The 18537-nt window shown below is 36.3% G+C and overlaps 1 protein-coding gene across 12 annotated transcripts in view; it reads left to right on the plus strand.

The window, feature by feature from the left end:
• The window catches only part of TTN (titin), a 245176-nt gene that overhangs the window by 10383 nt on the left and 216256 nt on the right, over positions 1 to 18537 (plus strand). For all 12 annotated transcript variants that reach the window (XM_048308565.1, XM_048308553.1, XM_048308560.1 and 9 more), the window contains exons 7-31: positions 205 to 490; positions 733 to 885; positions 1355 to 1474; positions 2489 to 2626; positions 3363 to 3500; positions 5675 to 5950; positions 6060 to 6179; positions 7253 to 7528; positions 7797 to 7862; positions 8332 to 8590; positions 9186 to 9246; positions 9361 to 9573; positions 10296 to 10438; positions 11091 to 11293; positions 11407 to 11637; positions 12193 to 12437; positions 13162 to 13385; positions 13485 to 13649; positions 13753 to 13921; positions 14444 to 16134; positions 16228 to 16509; positions 16778 to 17044; positions 17188 to 17460; positions 17568 to 17831; positions 17931 to 18191. In XM_048308565.1, coding sequence (XP_048164522.1) covers positions 205 to 490; positions 733 to 885; positions 1355 to 1474; positions 2489 to 2626; positions 3363 to 3500; positions 5675 to 5950; positions 6060 to 6179; positions 7253 to 7528; positions 7797 to 7862; positions 8332 to 8590; positions 9186 to 9246; positions 9361 to 9573; positions 10296 to 10438; positions 11091 to 11293; positions 11407 to 11637; positions 12193 to 12437; positions 13162 to 13385; positions 13485 to 13649; positions 13753 to 13921; positions 14444 to 16134; positions 16228 to 16509; positions 16778 to 17044; positions 17188 to 17460; positions 17568 to 17831; positions 17931 to 18191 — 6524 coding nt within the window. The remainder of the gene's footprint in view (positions 1 to 204; positions 491 to 732; positions 886 to 1354; positions 1475 to 2488; positions 2627 to 3362; positions 3501 to 5674; positions 5951 to 6059; positions 6180 to 7252; positions 7529 to 7796; positions 7863 to 8331; positions 8591 to 9185; positions 9247 to 9360; positions 9574 to 10295; positions 10439 to 11090; positions 11294 to 11406; positions 11638 to 12192; positions 12438 to 13161; positions 13386 to 13484; positions 13650 to 13752; positions 13922 to 14443; positions 16135 to 16227; positions 16510 to 16777; positions 17045 to 17187; positions 17461 to 17567; positions 17832 to 17930; positions 18192 to 18537) is intronic.

Here is an 18537-nt window from a genome sequence, read left to right on the forward strand (position 1 = left end):
AAAACACGCATTAGGCATAATGTTAAAAACAAGTTAGCGTAATTTACAAGTAGAACCTCTCAAAAACTTTTCTTAAAATCCAACTACACCTTACTGAAGATATCCTAAATGGGGAGTGAGTTCACATTCAGGCTGAAGTTGTTTACACAGTTATCACTCTGTGGCAGTAGATTAATGATATTAATACTCTAATTTTTTCAATAGGTCAGTTTCTCCTGCTGGCAGAATCTCCACCTCACCTATTAGACCAGTGAAATCTCCATCTCCAATCCGTAAACCACATGTAGTGACAACAGCTGGGGCTGATGTCCTTCCTCCTTGGAAGCAGGAAGGATATACTGCAACCATGGAATCGCAGATGAAGGAAACAAGAGTATCTACAAGCACTACCCAAGTGACTGAAGAAAGATGGGAGGGGAGATATGGGGTCCAAGAGCAAGTTACTGTTACTGGTGCTACTGCTGGCGAGGTGGTCACTGGTGCTAGAGAGGTAAAGTCTATTTCTGGAAAAAACACTGGGTTTGCTTTATGTGGGGTCTCACCACAGCTGGATAGATCTGCTAAATGGAGTCTGAGAGGCTGTGTGTAAAAACACGTGTGCATCTGCTGTTGAGAGAGTTCTGCCGCAGATATGGAAATGCTTCTTTGCAACATTCTGTCTCTGTACTTGTTTGTGCTTCTTCTGAATGTACGCAAAACATGAAAAAATGTCTTTTGATGTGACTAATATAGGTGAGAAAGGACAGTGAAAAAACAGCAGCTATTGCTACGGTGGTTGCTGCTGTGGATCAAGCCATGGTGAGAGAACCAGCTCCAGGTGTTGTGGAGCAAACTGCTAAAAGGACAGCAATGACTGCAGTCCACGTTCAGCCTGTTCACGAGCAGGTAGAAACAGAGCACAGACATTCTATGATTTCCCTTTATCCCTTCATCCAACATGCAAACAAGGCATGATTCACTGTGAAGAATTAACAAAATATGACCCAGTGCACTGCAAAAGCATGCATACTCATCTAGAACACCTAGACTGCAAAGGAATGCTCAGGCTCACTTACACAATTGCATTCCATCATAACAGGATTGAACTAATTACTCTTTTTAAGTTTAAGGATGCTTTCTCTAAAAGTGATCCTCTATTCTTTCTTCTTATTTATTCTCTAACGTTATTCTTACAATGATGAATTTTTTTCTCTAATATCTCATTTGTAATTTCCCCAGTAGGAAAAAAATAATTCTCCTTTAGTATTTTTCCTCTCTTCTCTCTTGTTTTTCCTTCTCCTCTTATTTTGATGATCAATTTTTCAAAATGAATTTTAAGGCTTTGGTTTTTTTTGTTTGTTGCTATAAAAATCAGATGAAAAAGGAGGCAATGGTAGTAGTTACCAGTGATAAAGCCACAAAACAAACTATGATATCAAGAACTAGAGAAGGAATTGTCACTTCACAAGAACAAAGGCACATCTCTCCTGAAAAGGTGAATAGAGATTTTACCTCTGATTTTTATGCCCAACCTTGTTCAAAAATCTGATATCTCATACAAAAGACAAGCCTATGAACAAGACAACTGTTATTATTTGTTCCTTTTATGCATGTTCGCTCTTCCAGTTTACAGTGCTATCATTTTCCTGTCACTTATCTTGGATTACTGTCTTTCCTTTTTGATTTCACTTCCATTATTTATACCTAAGAATGTGATAGATGAAGTTGCAAAACATTAATCTAGACAAACCTCTTTTTTTTTTTTCATATATTATATGGTAATTTACTAGATAGTATTCTTGATCATTTAAAGAATTAGTAGAAACTATCTCTCATATTTTGTTATGGGGGGGGGGGGGTGTTTCAGATTTTGTCTCTAAGCTTACCACTTGTAACCTGCTTTGTTTGTTGGCAGCACAGTGGGTCAGAAAAAAGAAGGAAAAACTCATTCTGCATTGAAATCAGTTTTGAAAACACCGATGAGTGATTTGAATTCAGATTATTTTAGCAGGTGTTTTATCAGAAAAATGTGATTTAAGGGAAGACCAGCTTTTACAGAGAATGCTACATTTGCATTATAGTAGAAATGCATGAAGAAGAAAATGTAACCTCTCTTTAAAGCACTGAGAAACTGAAATCCACCTAGGCATTAATCTGAACTTGGCATTTGAAATCTTTTCAAACTGAGAGTTTCCTAAAACTTATTTTTAATATACTACACTTTCTCAGAGTGATTATAATGCAGGACAGTTTTTCTCTGAGCCAATCTTTTTTTAGTACTGCTTTAAGTATCAAGCATTTGCGGAATGTTTTATTATTTTTATGTTAAATGTTTTATAAAAAGTCCATCGTGCTTTTGTTATTGTTTCCAGACCAGATGGTTTCAAAATACAGTTTGACATCTTTGTTCCCTCTAATTTCTATGCTCTTTTCCAAATATATTGAAAATCCCATACCTTATGTTTTAAAATAAAATATAATTTAAAGTTCTTTATTTGTAAATGTCCAGGTGAGAAAAGAACCAGAGAAAACTCCAGTACCCAAAGTAATAATTGCCACAGACAAAGCCAAAGAACAAGAAAGAATAACAAGAGCTAGAGAAGAAATATCTACCAGACATGAGCAAGTGCACATTGCTCATGAACAGGTAAATAAATGTTACAATGTTTAGTTCGTTGTGACACTCTGGTTTACAAAATCTGTTACATAACTTTACTGTCCTTCTTTACAAAGAGAAGATTACTAAACAAAAACTTAAACAAGGTATTCCAGACAAAAATCTCTGCAGGTCCAGTTCTCCTGACCTCATAGCAGCTCTGTCTGCAGAGGAGTGCAGCTGCCCTTCTTACAGATCCTTTGATCATTAAGGCTTTTATTGCCACGGTACACAGAATTTCATCTGATGCTTAATGACAAATTCATCTATGGAGGTAGATTTCTGAATATAAATTTTAAAGGTTATTTTTCATGGTATGATATGTAGTGTGGAGTTTTATTTAATGAAATTCAAATTTGTGAGAAGGTTGAATACATCTGTTAGACCATATTGTGGAGCCACTCAACGGATGGGGATAGCTATTAAGTCAATAATACTAATTTCTGCACAAACGGATTCTACAAAACATAATGATCTATCACAAACTAGGAAGTACAAAGATTCTTCTCTCATTCACATAAAAATTAATGCAATATATTAATGACTTTGCATGAACTTCTCTCAGCATATAAGATGGGCTATAACTTGAGTACAAAGTCTGAAGACGTTTCTCTCTCTCTCTTCTTGATATACATTTAGAAACATTACCCTACTTTCCAAAAAAGTTGTGTAATCTTGACAACAGGCATAATCAATTACTATTGTTTTTCTTTACCATAAAAAATAGATAAGAAAGGAAGATATGAAACCTTCTGTACCTAAGGTAGTAATTACTACTGATAAACCTAAACCACCGGTCATAATATCGAAAAGTAAAGAAAGAGTTGCCACCAAACAAGAACAAGTGAGCATAACACATGAAAAGGTGAATAGCACTGTTATAACCAGACTTGGGTTTTATCCTTTCTTCTTTACAAACTTCATGTTTTCCTCAAAAAGAACTAACTCTGCATTTCCAGCTCATTTTTTGTAAGATAATCCCACTTACAAACTTTGAGACCTAATGCTAATTAGACTAAATTATTTCACTTTGATCTTCTTCTCTTGTTTCCATTAACAGGATGCTTATAATTATCTTCTGACTGATGTTTGGAATGGACTGACTGACTCCTGAAATGCATTTTAACTTTATTTCTTTTAAATAATTACTTTTATTTAAATAGGTGCGAGGGTATAACAGTACTTATCAGTATACAGATAACACAGAGATGTGTGCAGTGCACAAGGATCTAACCCTCAATTCTCCTTCCCTGTTCCCATTTCATTGTTCAAGTATCTTTCATGACTGAATGCAACTGAAGCTTCTATTTCTGCTATAAAAAACAGATTAAAAAGAAAGCTGAGAAAACTACTCTAGTTCTAAAAATAATTGACCATTGCTAAAACAAAAGCACCAGTCACAGTGTCCAGAACTGGAGAAGAAATGACAACCAATACATGATTACAATTTGGTTTGTCTGCAAACCTCACCTTTTAAGAACTACTTTGGTAAAACAGAATGGTCTCGAATTCCTGAAAACATACCCATTAAGTGGGTTGATTGTCAAGTAAGAGTCAGTATGATTAAGTTTCTAGTGCTGAGGAGGTGAGGTTTATATTCCATCCTGCTAGGAAATGTCACACTTTAGGCCGTAGTCTGATTTCTCTGTGACAGTCTCCTCTCTATCAATGGCTTTTAAGTAATGTTTATTGTTCAAATTTCTGAGTCTGAAATATTTTTTCTACCCAATGATTCCTTGTAACTGTGTGGTTGTCAGATGAAACAACTTCTCTTTATTGAGGTTTGAATTGTTCTTTGTTCAACACAAACTTTAACATCCATTTAGGTCTGTCCACCTGGTTACTTATTACCATCAGACACTTGTTGGCACTGCTTTGTTCCCATGGGCCTGCCACAGTAGGAAAGATCTACAATACAGCCAGGAACTCTTATGTGTGGAAGAATAGCATAGTTGCCAACAGCTGTTATTTAAAATCTACAGTGTAATACATTCATAAAATACCTCTATAAAATATAAGCAAATGAGCAAAGCATATAAAACTCACTCAGAGGAGTCAGACTGCTAAGCAATTTGAGTCCCTTGTTAGATGATGTAAATTTAGGGCCAAATTCAAGTCAGTATAAACAATTACTTTGAAATTGATAGTGATACTGAGTAAGAGGTCCCTGTTACCTAAACAATACTTTAATAAGAAAACAAAATCTCTATAAATGATCACATTTTGGCCTCACCTAAGTAATTTTAGTTTAAGCTGATAATGATTTTAAAATCAGTATGAAATGATCTATTAGGGGTTTTTTTCCCATTTACAAGGCATACATATCATATGCTCTGTTGCTACATCCAGATCAGTTATGACAGTAATAGTAAACACTAGTAGGAGTCACCCTATTATCTACTGTTGGCTGACTGGGCAGAAGTTTGGACCCAATAACACAGAAGCTGATAGTATTTATGAGTTATTAGAAACAAACATAAGTCCTGATACAAAAGCATTATTTCCAAATTATCAGACATCTCAGTCTCCCTTCTTCTGAAAAATCCTTTAAAATAGATCAGCACTGAATTAAGAGATATTCCTGCTGTAAAAATTTTTATGGGTCTGCTTCTCAGTAAATACATTTACATCAGATGCTAGATGCATTTTTTACATTTGCAAGAGTTATATGGAGCTGATGAGCATACTTTAAAACTATGTGCATGTTTACATACCTGTATACTCTTAGAAGAGTGGACACAAGTGTGACTGTAAAGTATTAAAATTGGGCTTGCAGACAAATATTGATATGTATAAAACACAGAAGCATAGATATATTCTGAATGTGCAGAGATAGCACTTAGAGAACATATATGGTTTTGAATCTACTGATTCTTAAGGGTATTTACAGGTGCATACTTTTGATCTTTTCGTCATTACTTTTACACAATCATACACCCTCTCTTTGGAATATACTGAACATTATAACTATTTGTCATATATGCAAGTTTTCAATATAATTATGAATACGTGTACAAATTCTGCTGATGTTGTTTGTAGACTCAAGCTGGGAAAAAGGCTGAAGCTGTAGCTACAGTCGTTGCAGCAGTTGATCAGGCACGTGTTCGATCACCCTGGCAACCAGAACAAGCAGATGAAGCTTATGTAAAGCAGAAAACTTTGGAATATGGTTATAAAGAGCACACTGTAACAGACCACGTTTCTGAGGCCCCAGCAGAACGTCATGTTGTCACTAAAGAAGTTAAAACAGTCTATGTTCCTCCTGAGAAACATATCCCAGCTCCTGAAAAGCAGGAAGTTCATATATCAAAAGAGGTTAGACCCTTTTTTATATTATGTTCTTTCCAGAATCTGTCCCAGTGAAATCTGTTTCAGTTTAAAGAACAGCATCACTTTCAACAACCTTTTTCATTACTTTGTTTAGATAAAAAGAACAACAGAAATTGAGAAAACAATTCATGTTGAACCCCCGCGACCTCGCACAGCAAGTCCTCACTTCACGGTCTCCAGAGTTGCTGTTCCTAAACCAGATCATACATATGAGGTAAGCTGAAGTTGTATCCAAGAGGAACATGCTCATTTTCAATAGCCAGTAGGTCACCCATTCCATCTGGCTTTTCCTCACACACTCCAGTGTGGTCCTTCCCCAAGAGGAAGAGTTGTATACTCCTTACAGCTATTTTTGTTGGCTTGTTTGACTAATAAAGAATACTGCTGTAAACAGACAAATTGCTAAAATAGAATTTGTTGTTATTATTAGTTATTTAACTAATCTTATAAACTGTTTGAGGATGCAGCTTCAGTACTTCATGACATATAGTGAAATTGTAGATATTTGTCATGCAAGTTATGTTTTTTAAAGAGAAGAAGTATCCTTCATTAATCTTATTATGTGTATCAGTTCACTTGCATACTGCTCTTTTCTTCCTTGCTAATTAATACATACTAAGCTAATTTTTTAAACAGAAAAAATCCAGACTGACTGTGTAATATGACACTATCCATTTTTAATGTTATTCTTTCCACTCTTCTGCTTGACTCCTTTACATAATATTAAAATTTCCCAGTTAATTAATTTTCTCATTTAAGCATATTTTCTCTCTTCACCTGGAATTTAAAAATTATTTTCCTCCAAACATAATTAAACACTGTCATAAATATTTTATTAAATATTTGTGCATTTTTTTAGAAGTCATTTCACCTATAATAAGGTTTTGAAATCTCTTCAGTTATTTTAATCACTGGAAGTTATATAATTATTACTAATCTTTCTTTCAATATTAGACTGATTAAATGGAAATCTAAGGCTTCAAGTGAGCAAATGGAGACAACATTTCTTGTGCTACACTTAAGAGCTTCTTGACCATTGAAAGATCAAATTCTGCAGTGAAAAAGAAAATATTTAAATGTTAGATCAAAAATAATACAAGGGTATTTTATCTATGGTATTCTACTACTGCAATCTAATACTCTTATTTTCACATATAGCTTTTGCAGTGTCAAAACCAAGTAACTAAGGAAACAACTGCTCCATATGCAATCTGCTCAAGAAATGCACTCTCTCCTTCGAAAATAAGACAACAACAAAGATGTAACTCTTTCTCTTCTGTTCCCTAGGTTTCAATAGCTGGGTCTGCCATGGCTACTCTGGAGAAAGAGTTATCAGCTACTTCTCCTGTGCAAAAGATCACCAAGCCTGTGAAACCACCTCAGCTAAAGCCTCACGAAGTCAGGACAAAAGCAGAGCCAGTCGCCCCTCCACAGTTTCCCTTTGGAGAAGCTGCTGAGAAGTATAAGAGTCACTATGATGTTGAGACTAAAAAGGAGACAAGGATTAAAAGTGAAGCAGTGCGGACAGAACACTTGATGCTGCATAAAGAAGGTGAAGCAAAGGTATGTTCTTAAGCAAATTTCTGTCTGACTGACTTTCATCTTAAAAATATAGAATGGCCTCACTTTTTTGCTGTTTTCTTATTGCAATTTTCCACTTTTAAAGCATTTTGCTGCCTTTTATCTTTTCATTGGTTTACACAAATCCTTGTAAGGACCTAATATTTACCTGTTACTTTCAAGAGTCCACATTCCCTGATTTATTTTCTTATTTAAATTATGCTGTTTATGTCCTTGACTTTGTTCATTAATTGTTCTCTAAACAACCTAGGTGACAGAAACTGCCAGAGTTCCTGTGCCTGCAGAAATCCCTGCTACTCCACCCACCTTAGTCTCAGTAAGTAATTTGTATGTAGTTTAGGGGAGTTACACTAGATTTTCACCCATTCTGTTTTCTAACTTTTATCACTGAATACCTAACCATTAAAAATTGGCTTTATTTAATTTTTTAAACTTTGTATTAGATATACTCAGCCATATAATTTATCTCAGATACAAACTCTTCTCGATGTCTTTTATGGTAGTGACTCTTCACAATTATGTCACATAGTAGGTAGATCTATTTGCATAAGTGTGAACCTACTTTTTCATTTTGTTAATAACAGCAGTGTTCAGAGATCCTAAAATCCAGTTTCAAATACTTCCCTTTGGAAAATACCCCTCTTCTTTTCCTGCATACATTGCTTCACAGATCACTGTTTTGAACTAGACATTAAATTTTCCATTCAAATAGGTTTTAAATATTTAAATATATGTTTAGTATTGAAAATATATACTGACTGTGATACTTATTTTTTATCATACAGGGCCTCAAAAATCAGACTGTGACTGAAGGTGAGTCTGTCACTCTGGAGTGCCAAATATCCGGTCATCCTCAGCCTACAGTGACATGGTACAGGGAAGACTACAAAATTGAGAGCTCGATGGACTTTCAGATCACTTTCAAAGCAGGGCTTGCTCGCCTTGTGATTCGTGAAGCCTTTGCAGAGGACAGTGGAAGATTTACCTGCACTGCTACCAATAAGGCTGGGAGTGTCAGTACTTCTTGCCACTTACATGTAAAAGGTAAGTATATTTATAGAATCACATAATTGTTTAAGTTGGAAAAGACCTTAAGAGCATTGATTTCAACCATTAACCCAAATCTGCCAAGTACACTGCTAAACCACATCCATAAGCGCCAAATCTACATGTCTTTAAAATACCTCCAGGGTGGAAATGGTATTTAAAAGTTAGCCCCAGGTGACTCCTGGGTAACCTATTCCAATGCTTGATAACCCTTGATAGCCTTTTTGGTGAAAGGTTTCCTAATATTCAAAGTCAACCTCCCTTGGTGCAATTCAAGGACAGTCCCTCTTGTCACTGTAGGAAGTTAATAATTTTGTTAACTGTCTATTACTTGTAATGTATTGTAGACATTTAAAACTCATGGCTTGAGTTGTATTCCAGGGTTATTAGGTAAAAGGGCTGTAAGAATATGAGGAAAAGGCTGATAATGGGCTGATAATGGGAAACTCTTAACTCGATTCCTTGGTGGAGTTAGCAAGCCCTCTGAGCCAACTACTTACTCTTTTTATGTCAACTCTACAACTCTTTTTATGTCATTGTTTAAGGCCTATTAAGGTATTTTAAAATCCACTATATCAAATTTTCCTTGTAGTTACTGAAGAAATTGAGACTCGAGAAACCATTTCTGAGAAGGCTGTTACAGAAGAGAAACGGTAAATTTCCTTTTCTAAACAGACTGCTCCTACTGCAGTCATTAGGTTCTTGCATCCTGTTTTATGAGAGCTTCAGACATCAGCTCACTTACCTGCACTGAAATCTTATTTCAGCTATGTGGAGACAAAGGACATTGTAATGGAAGATGTCTCTGCTGCAGCAGAGGAAGTATCGGGAGAACCCGTACCTCCTTTCTTCATAAGAAAACCCATGGTGCATAAATTAATTGAAGGTGGGAGCATTATTTTTGAATGCCAAGTAGGGGGCAATCCAAAGCCACATGTCTACTGGAAAAAAGGCGGAGTTCCTCTAACAACTGGCTACAGGTACTTTGAATACCATGCACAAAAACTATCTTAACATAATTTTTATGCATATTTAATTGGCAATGTCATAATTTTGATTCCCTTACTTAAGTTGAGCCAGAAAACATACCCTGATTTCTGTGACATTTTTATTTTCTTAATGTAAAAGTTATAGGATCATGTCTTAATGTGTGACTTTAAAAGGCTGCTAAGTTTTAAAACATAAATATTCAAAAGACTATAAAATGAGATATGCTACTTTTCCTTATAAACAAATCAGGAAGTTTTGCATTTGTTTTAGTCTGTCTTTGCAATGTTTGCATTCTGTCTATTTAAGTGTTGTCTGTAGAAAGCAACATGCTTTCTAGCTGAGAAAAAAACCCACATTTGTGGCATTCTTGAAATAATCATGCTATGATGATCCATATTAGGACAATCTGTGTGCACACAGAATATACCATTATATTTTGTGTGATAACTAGACCTCTCATATTTCAGTACTGTTGTTTGTATCCTATTTATTTAGTGATAACAAAAAGAAAGCTGTCCAGTACTCTAGTTTCAGCGTGGTTATTTTTCATACACTGCTCTGTAGATTCATTCAGTGAGAATTGCCTGCAAAAGTTTCTCTTTTTGTGCCCTGTACAAGTTAGGAGTGTGTCTCATTAACTGTATAAGTAAAAGCAAATTCACTAAAAAGCCTGTCCAGAATTACAGACTTTTTACTTTTATTTTTCCTATAGATACAAAGTGAGTTACAAAAAAGAAACTGGGGAATGCAAACTTGAAATTTCCATGACTTTTGCCGACGATGCCGGAGAATACACTATTGTTGTTCGTAATAAACTTGGAGAAGCTTCTGCAACGGTCTCCTTACTAGAAGAAGGTACATTTTAGATTAAGGCAATGGGAACAATATTTCTTAAAATTAACTTCAAAATGGGAAAAAAGATTTTAAATTGTGCTGCAAATTCTTTGCAGCTTAGTTTATTCAGCTGAAGAAACATAAAGGGAGATCTGTCAGCTTTGTTTCTGCAAGAGTATCTGACATCAGGCCCTTGAAGGACTTTATTCTTTGCTAGAATGTGTAGTTATAGGAACCTTCCTCTGTTGACATGCCATGATCATGACAGGATAAGACATTCAGAGAGTGATGTGGGAAAAGAATGTTAATCAATTAATAGTTTTTTATCTTAAAGGGAAAGAAGCTAGTTTAATTTTTTTATTTGTCCTGTAAAAATGTACAAAAATTTTCAGGAGACAGAGTCATGGTGAAGAAATTGTAAAATAATCTCGGCAGATGCTTCCACTTTGAGAACTAGGATATCTAAATAGTACAAGAAGACTTCTGTCTGTTTATAAAGCTCATCTTAATACATCAGTCTTTGCATTTTGTTGCTGTTTGTATTTATTGGCTAAACAGATAGAAAGTCTGCTTGAATCACCAAAACCAGTAAAATAAGTTTGTACTTGTTTTCTCCATTCAATCCAGTGAAAACCAAAAAATTTATCAAAATTAATCTGTTCTCAATTCTTAGCTGATTATGAAGCCTACATAAAATCACAAGAAATGATGTACCAAACACAAATGACTGCATACGTACAGGAACCTAAAGTGGCTGAGGTAGCCCCACCTATTTCCTATGGTGACTTTGAAAAAGAATATGAAAAAGAACAAGCTCTAATCAGGAAGAAAATGGCAAAAGATACAGTGATGGTCAGAACTTTTGTAGAAGATGAGGTATGTCTATCCCTCTGTATTAATTTTGGGTACTGACATTTTACCATACAAATAGTTTATTTGCAAGGTCATTATTTGACACAGAAAACTAATGGTCTTGCTTTTCTGTATAGGAATTCCATATTTCTTCTTTTGAAGAAAGACTTATCAAGGAAATTGAACTCAGAATTATTAAGACTACCTTACATGAACTTCTTGAAGAAGATGGAGAGGAGATGATGGTTGATATTTCTGAATCCGAAGCTGTAGAAGCAGGATTTGATTTAAGATTAAAGAATTACAGAACCTTTGAAGGGACAGGAGTTACCTTCCACTGCAAGACATCTGGATATCCATTGCCAAAGGTACCCCACATCTGTATAAATTTTTTTTAATAAATATTTTGATGCTCTACTTGAAAAAATCCCTTAACATCTCATTGTCAGACTTTCTACGTTCTGCATAGAAAACAGCAACTCTCAAAGGAAATCCAGTCTTCTGGTTTGATATCAAGCTGAGTTTTCCTTTTGTCCCTTAATAGAATAGAGTTAGGTTGGTTAGCCAGTTCAGAGGTAAGTTGGATTTACCAATTAAGTTAGTCTTGATTCTGAGTATCTCTGAGGTAGCCTAGCCCAGTGGGGAACACAGTAGTAGTCCAGTCTAGGTTACTTTGCCCTTCATCAAAATGGGCTTTATATCTGTTTGTAGCTCCAAAACTCATGTTTCAGATTGTTGTGTAAACATGTTACTTTAGTCTTACCTATTTCAAGTAAAAATATTAATGTTTAACACACGTACATGGGCTGTGATGTTTTTCAGCTGACAAACAGTAAGTTATAACGTCTTGCATGTATAAGTCATCACTGGATCTTTGTGTTTAGGAGCGTTTGCATAGTAGTCTACTGTTTCTTTCCATGCAGGTTGCATGGTACAAAGATGGCAAACGTATAAGGCATGGAGAGCGCTACCACATGGAACTTCTGCAAGATGGCAGCGCCACTCTGCGTTTGCCTGTTGTTTTACCTGAAGATGAAGGAATTTATACAGTCTTTGCCAGTAATATGAAAGGAAATGCCATTTGCTCAGCAAAACTCTATGTTGAGCCGGTTGCACCTACAGCAACTCCAGGTTATATGCCAGGACCTGAAGTTATGAGAAGATATAGGTAGGTACACGATAATATAATTTTACAAAACTTCAATCTGCTGTGATAGACAGTCCAAAAGATCATTACACAGCAGTTAAATAAGCTCATGCTATTGGAGTTTTCATACCTCTGGAAAAGCTCTAAATGCTGTTTTCATGACTCATATAGATTTATGCGCTAACTTTTTGTCTGATTTTCGCTTTTAATGAGCAATGCAGTTCCCAGAGTACAATCATTCACGTACATTTCCAGCCACAGTATCAGATTTACAACCTCAATAACCATATTTATTGGTTAAAGTACTCATGTTTTTGAAAAAATATCTTCTGCACTTGGAGTTTTAGTGTGGTGTGCAAATATTTTTCCCTGCCCTTGAAATAGCTGTATTTCTATGACAGAAAAAATTAAGCATTGCCATGTCCTGTGTTCAGTTTCCATACACATACACACCCATGCACAAACATACACAGGATTACACCCATATCTGTGCACTATCCAAAACCCAAAAATTTCCTTGGCCATAGTGTGTCCTAACACTGTACATCTCTACAAAGTCCTGTCAAAAACATAAAGAAAATTGACTATAAAGAAAAATTAATTTTGTCCCAATTTCTCACATAGATAAATTAGCCAAGCTCTTTAAAATAAATTATGAGAAAGGCAAAGGTTGAAATCTGTTTATCATGTCAGTCCACTGCTATATGACATTGTCATATATATCTGTCTTATCTTTTCCTTCCAGGTCTATCTCTCCGCGGTCTCCAAGCCGGTCTCCAGCCCGCAGTTCTCCTTCTCGTTCTCCTGCCCGGAGATTAGAAGAAACTGATGAAGGGCAACTAGAGAGACTGTATAAGCCAGTTTTTGTGCTGAAACCTACGTCATTTAAATGTTCACAGGGACAGACTGCAAGATTTGACTTAAAAGTTGTGGGCAGACCTATGCCAGAGACATACTGGTTCCATAATGGTACATCAGCCTCATTTTCATTAACAAATAATCTTTAAAAGGTCTTTGATATCTCATTGAAACTGTTTTGACTGCAACTGTTCTCATGTGTATCTGCAGGTCAACAAGTGATTAATGACTACACCCATAAAATAGTGATTAAAGAGGATGGCACCCAGTCATTGATCATTGTTCCTGCAATGCCTGATGACTCTGGAGAATGGGCTGTCATTGCTCAGAATAGGGCAGGCAAAGCTTCAGTCTCAATGACACTGACTGTGGAAGGTATCTTCTGTACATTTTATTTTTAGCAGTCTGATGAGTGTTTTTTATTTAAAATCACGGCTGTGTCATTTCCTCTTGTGATAACTTACCCTTGCTCTTTCAGCTAAGGAAGACCTAGTCAGACCACACTTTGTGGAAAGGTTGAGAAATGTCAGCGTGAAGGAGGGCTCTAGACTGGAGATGGCAGTGAAAGCTACTGGTAACCCTAATCCTGATATTGTATGGCTCAAGAATAGTGACATCATTGTGCCTCATAAATACCCAAAAATAAAGTAAGAGAATTTTTTATATTTAAATCTATTTAAATTTAAATTTTATTTGAATTTTATTTTCTTTTATTTTATTTAAGATACTTTATGTAAGTTAAGGAGTTAATAATCACCATCCTGCAAAATGCCTCCTACAGTTTCACAGAAGGAATTCACTAAGGGCTTTTGCATTTCTGCAAGGATTACAGATATGAAATATCTTGTAGTATTCACTCCATTTTTTTCCAGCTTGTGTTTTCATATAGTTTTTATTCTGCAAATCCATCACAGAGATTATTGAACTGTTCTCTGTCTCTGATTTTGAAGACCTCTGCAGGTAAAACTGCCACTGAATTTAAGAATGGTTTTTATTATCTTTATCTGTTTGATTCATAGGCACTGCACTCCCAAACATGCATAAACATAAACAACATGTCTATTACCTCCAGAGATTTGCCTTTGGAGGCTTTGACTTAATTTGGAAGAAGGACAAAAAATGAATGACAAAGAAGGGAAAAATAGTTAGAATTTTTTTCTGTATTTCAGGATTGAGGGAACCAAAGGGGCAGCTGCCCTTAAAATTGAATCAACTGCCAGGCAAGATGCTGCATGGTATACTGCTACTGCTATCAATAAAGCTGGGAGGGACACTACCCGCTGCAAAGTAAATGTTGAAGTTGAACATACAGAACCTGAACCAGAAAGGAAATTAATAATTCCAAAAGGAACTTACAAAGCCAAGGAGATTGCAGCACCAGAGTTAGAACCTCTCCATCTGCGTTATGGTCAAGAGCAATGGGAGGAAGGAGATCTCTACGACAAAGAAAAGCAACAGAAACCATTTTTTAAGAAGAAGCTGACATCTTTAAGGCTCAAACAATTTGGACCAGCACACTTTGAATGCAGGCTTACACCAATTGGCGACCCAACCATGGTGGTGGAGTGGTTGCATGATGGCAAACCCTTGGAAGCAGCTAACAGACTCCGCATGATCAATGAGTTTGGTTACTGTAGCCTAGACTACGGGGTAGCCTATTCCAGAGACAGTGGAGTGATTACTTGCAGAGCAACTAACAAATATGGTACAGACCATACATCTGCTACTCTGATCGTGAAGGATGAGAAAAGTCTTGTGGAAGAATCCCAGTTGCCAGAAGGCAAAAGGGGACTCCAGCGAATTGAAGAGTTAGAAAGAATGGCCCATGAGGGTGCTCTACCTGCAGTTGCACTGGACCAAAAGGAAAAACAAAAACCAGAAATCGTTTTGGTTCCTGAACCTGCAAGAGTCCTTGAAGGTGAAACAGCACGATTCCGCTGCCGTGTGACTGGCTATCCTATGCCCAAGGTCAACTGGTACCTCAATGGGCAGCTCATCCGTAAAAGCAAAAGATTTAGACTCCGTTATGATGGAATCTACTACCTGGATATCGTGGACTGCAAATCATATGACACTGGAGAGGTGAGAGTCACTGCAGAGAACCCAGAAGGCTTTATTGAACATAAGGTAAAACTTGAGATCCAGCAGAGGGAAGACTTCAGATCTGTTCTTCGTCGTGCTCCTGAACCCAAACATGAGCCTGTTGTTACAGAACCTGGAAAACTTCTCTTTGAGGTACAGAAGGTAGACAAACCTGCAGAGGCAACAACCAAAGAAGTGGTGAAGCTGAAAAGGGCTGAAAGAATCACTCATGAAAAGCTTTCAGAGGAATCTGAAGAGCTGCGAAGTAAATTCAAGCGTAGGACAGAAGAGGGCTACTATGAAGCCATTACAGCTGTGGAACTTAAATCTCGCAAAAAAGATGAATCATATGAAGAAATGTTAAAAAAGACAAAAGAAGAACTTCTTCACTGGACCAAAGAGATCCCAGAGGAAGAGAAGAAAGAACTTCCTCCTGAAGGCAAAATCACCATTCCAACATTCAAACCAGAGAAGGTGGAGCTTAGTCCAAGCATGGAGGCTCCCAAGATACTTGAACGAATTCAAAGCCAGACTGTAGCCCAAGGAACAGACGTGCACTTTCGTGTGAGAGTGGTGGGAAAACCAGATCCTGAATGCCAGTGGTTCAAAAATGGTGTTCAGATTGAAAGGACTGATCGTGTGTACTGGTACTGGCCTGAAGATAATGTCTGCGAATTAGTTATCAGAGATGTGACTTCTGATGATTCTGCCAGTATCATGGTGAAAGCAGTCAATATAGCTGGTGAAACTTCTAGCCATGCTTTCCTGTTAATACAAGGTAATTTCAATTCTCTTACTTATCCTACTGCTCATCATAGTGTGTTATGTCTTTTGGTCAGTGCTCTGTTGATCATCATATAATGTTTTACAGCCAAGCAGTTAGTCAGCTTCACTCAGAAGTTACAAGATGTTGTTGCTAAAGCAAGAGACTCCATGGCAACATTTGAATGTGAAACATCAGAACCCTTTGTCAAAGTGAAATGGTTTAAAGATGGAATTGAGATTCATTCTGGAGACAAGTACAGGATGCACTCAGACAGAAAGGCTCACTTTCTTTCTGTATTAACAATTGATATGTCTGATGCTGATGACTACAGCTGTGCACTGGTAGAAAATGAATCCATAAAAACCACTGCAAAGCTTACTGTTGAAGGTAAGAAGCATACAGCTCAATACCATGCCATACTGTTAAAGTGAAATCAGCTTCAGAAAGAAATAAAACTACTTAAACAGATGTCTAACACCCTAACAAATGTTGAGCCGCTTTCATACTTTTGGAATCCAGTATGAAAGTTCAGAGATTTATCTATGTAAAATGGTTACACTATATACATTTATTCCCTTAGGATCATTTAATAACAATTTTTTTCTTCAGGAGTATCTAATCAAGCTTATTCACAAATGTAATTATGTGCCTTTAGGTGCTGCAGTTGAGTTTATTAAAGAACTTGAGGATGTTGAAGTGCCAGAATCCTTATCAGGTGAACTTGAATGTGAGGTTTTCCCAGAAGATGTGGAGGGGAAATGGTATCACGGTGATGTTGAACTCACTTCTAATCTTAAATATGTGATTGCATCCCGCCGTGGTCGTCAGATCCTCACTATTAAAGATGTTAATAAAGATGATCAAGGAGAGTATAGTTTTGTTGTTGATGGAAAAAGGACTCACTGCAAACTGAAGATGAAGCGTAAGAGTTTCTTATATTGTCTATATATTATAGATTTTCTATATTATAGCATGTATTATAGCTATATCGTTGTATGCCATAATGCTTTAATGTTCAATATTCTGCCTCTTATAAGTATTAATTGACTTCATTTAATTACACAGCTCGTCCCATGGCAATTCTTCAAGGACTTACTGATCAAAAAGTCTGTGAGGGAGATATCGTGCAACTTGAAGTTAAAGTCTCCCTAGAAAATGCAGAAGGTGTCTGGATGAAAGATGGCCAAGAAATTCAATCAAGTGACCGCATTCATATTGTGTTGGATAAACAATCACATATGTTACTCATAGAAGATGCCACAAAGGAAGACAGTGGAACTTACTCTTTTAGTGTTCCTGATCTTGAGCTCTCAACCACTGGACAGATCACAGTGTACAGTAAGTCACTATGATGATTTTGAAGGCGTGTTTGATTTTTGACTCCTTTAGGATTAATTTTTAAAGGCATAGTTTTTCTCATGATGAATATTTTTGTAACTTGGCAGGTGTGGAAATAGTGGTGCCTCTAAAAGATATTTGTGTAGTTGAAGGAACAAAAGCCATCCTCGAATGCAAAGTTTCAGCACCTGATGTGTCTTCGTCCAAATGGTACCTAAATGATAATCAAATAAAGCCTGATGAACGTGTACAAGCTGTATGTAAAGGCACTAAACAGAGGCTAGTGCTCACCACAACCCATGCATCAGATGAAGGACGTTATAAACTAATGGTTGGCAAAGTTGAAACAGACTGCAATGTCACAGTTGAACGTAGGTGTCTTTTAAGACGTACAGTTCTTTGTGAAATAATTTCTTTGAAAACAAAACTGTGGAAACTATTCATAAATTTATAATTTATTCTTTTTACAGAAATTGAGATTATTAGAGGTCTCCATGACATCACCTGCACTGAAACACAGAATGTGTCCTTTGAGGTTGAGCTCTCCCATTCGGGGATTGATGTAATTTGGCATTTCAAAGGCCAACACATAAAGGCTGGTCCTAAATATAAAATTGAAGCACATGGCAAAATATATAAATTGACGGTGGTGAAGATGATGAAAGACGATGAAGGAGAATATGTATTTTATGCTGGAGAGAAGAAAACATCTGGGAAGCTTATAGTAGCAGGTTAGTAAGGTTAAAGTCCAACATTTTCATTTCACTGTGATTTAAAAACTGTCCAATATACTGTATTTCATACTTTCAGCAATACTGTTGTTTCAGTGGGGGGGTTTTGTCTTTAGTTTATCTTTTTTTTTTTTTTTTATGTTCTCCTTGCCTTTCACCTTATTTTTTGTGATTAGTATAATTTGACTTCTCAAATCTTTTAAGTAAGTGTTAATGTATTTTGCTAGATCAAAACCATAGTATGAAATGCTATATTATGCTTTTGATGTAATTAATGTAAAAAAGAAGGGGTTTTGTCTTGAGTGCTCTCAGTATATCTGTGCTGATGATAAAATAAAAGAGAATA

The sequence above is a fragment of the Corvus hawaiiensis genome, chromosome 7, assembly GCF_020740725.1.
Source record: "Corvus hawaiiensis isolate bCorHaw1 chromosome 7, bCorHaw1.pri.cur, whole genome shotgun sequence".
NCBI lineage: Eukaryota > Metazoa > Chordata > Aves > Passeriformes > Corvidae > Corvus > Corvus hawaiiensis.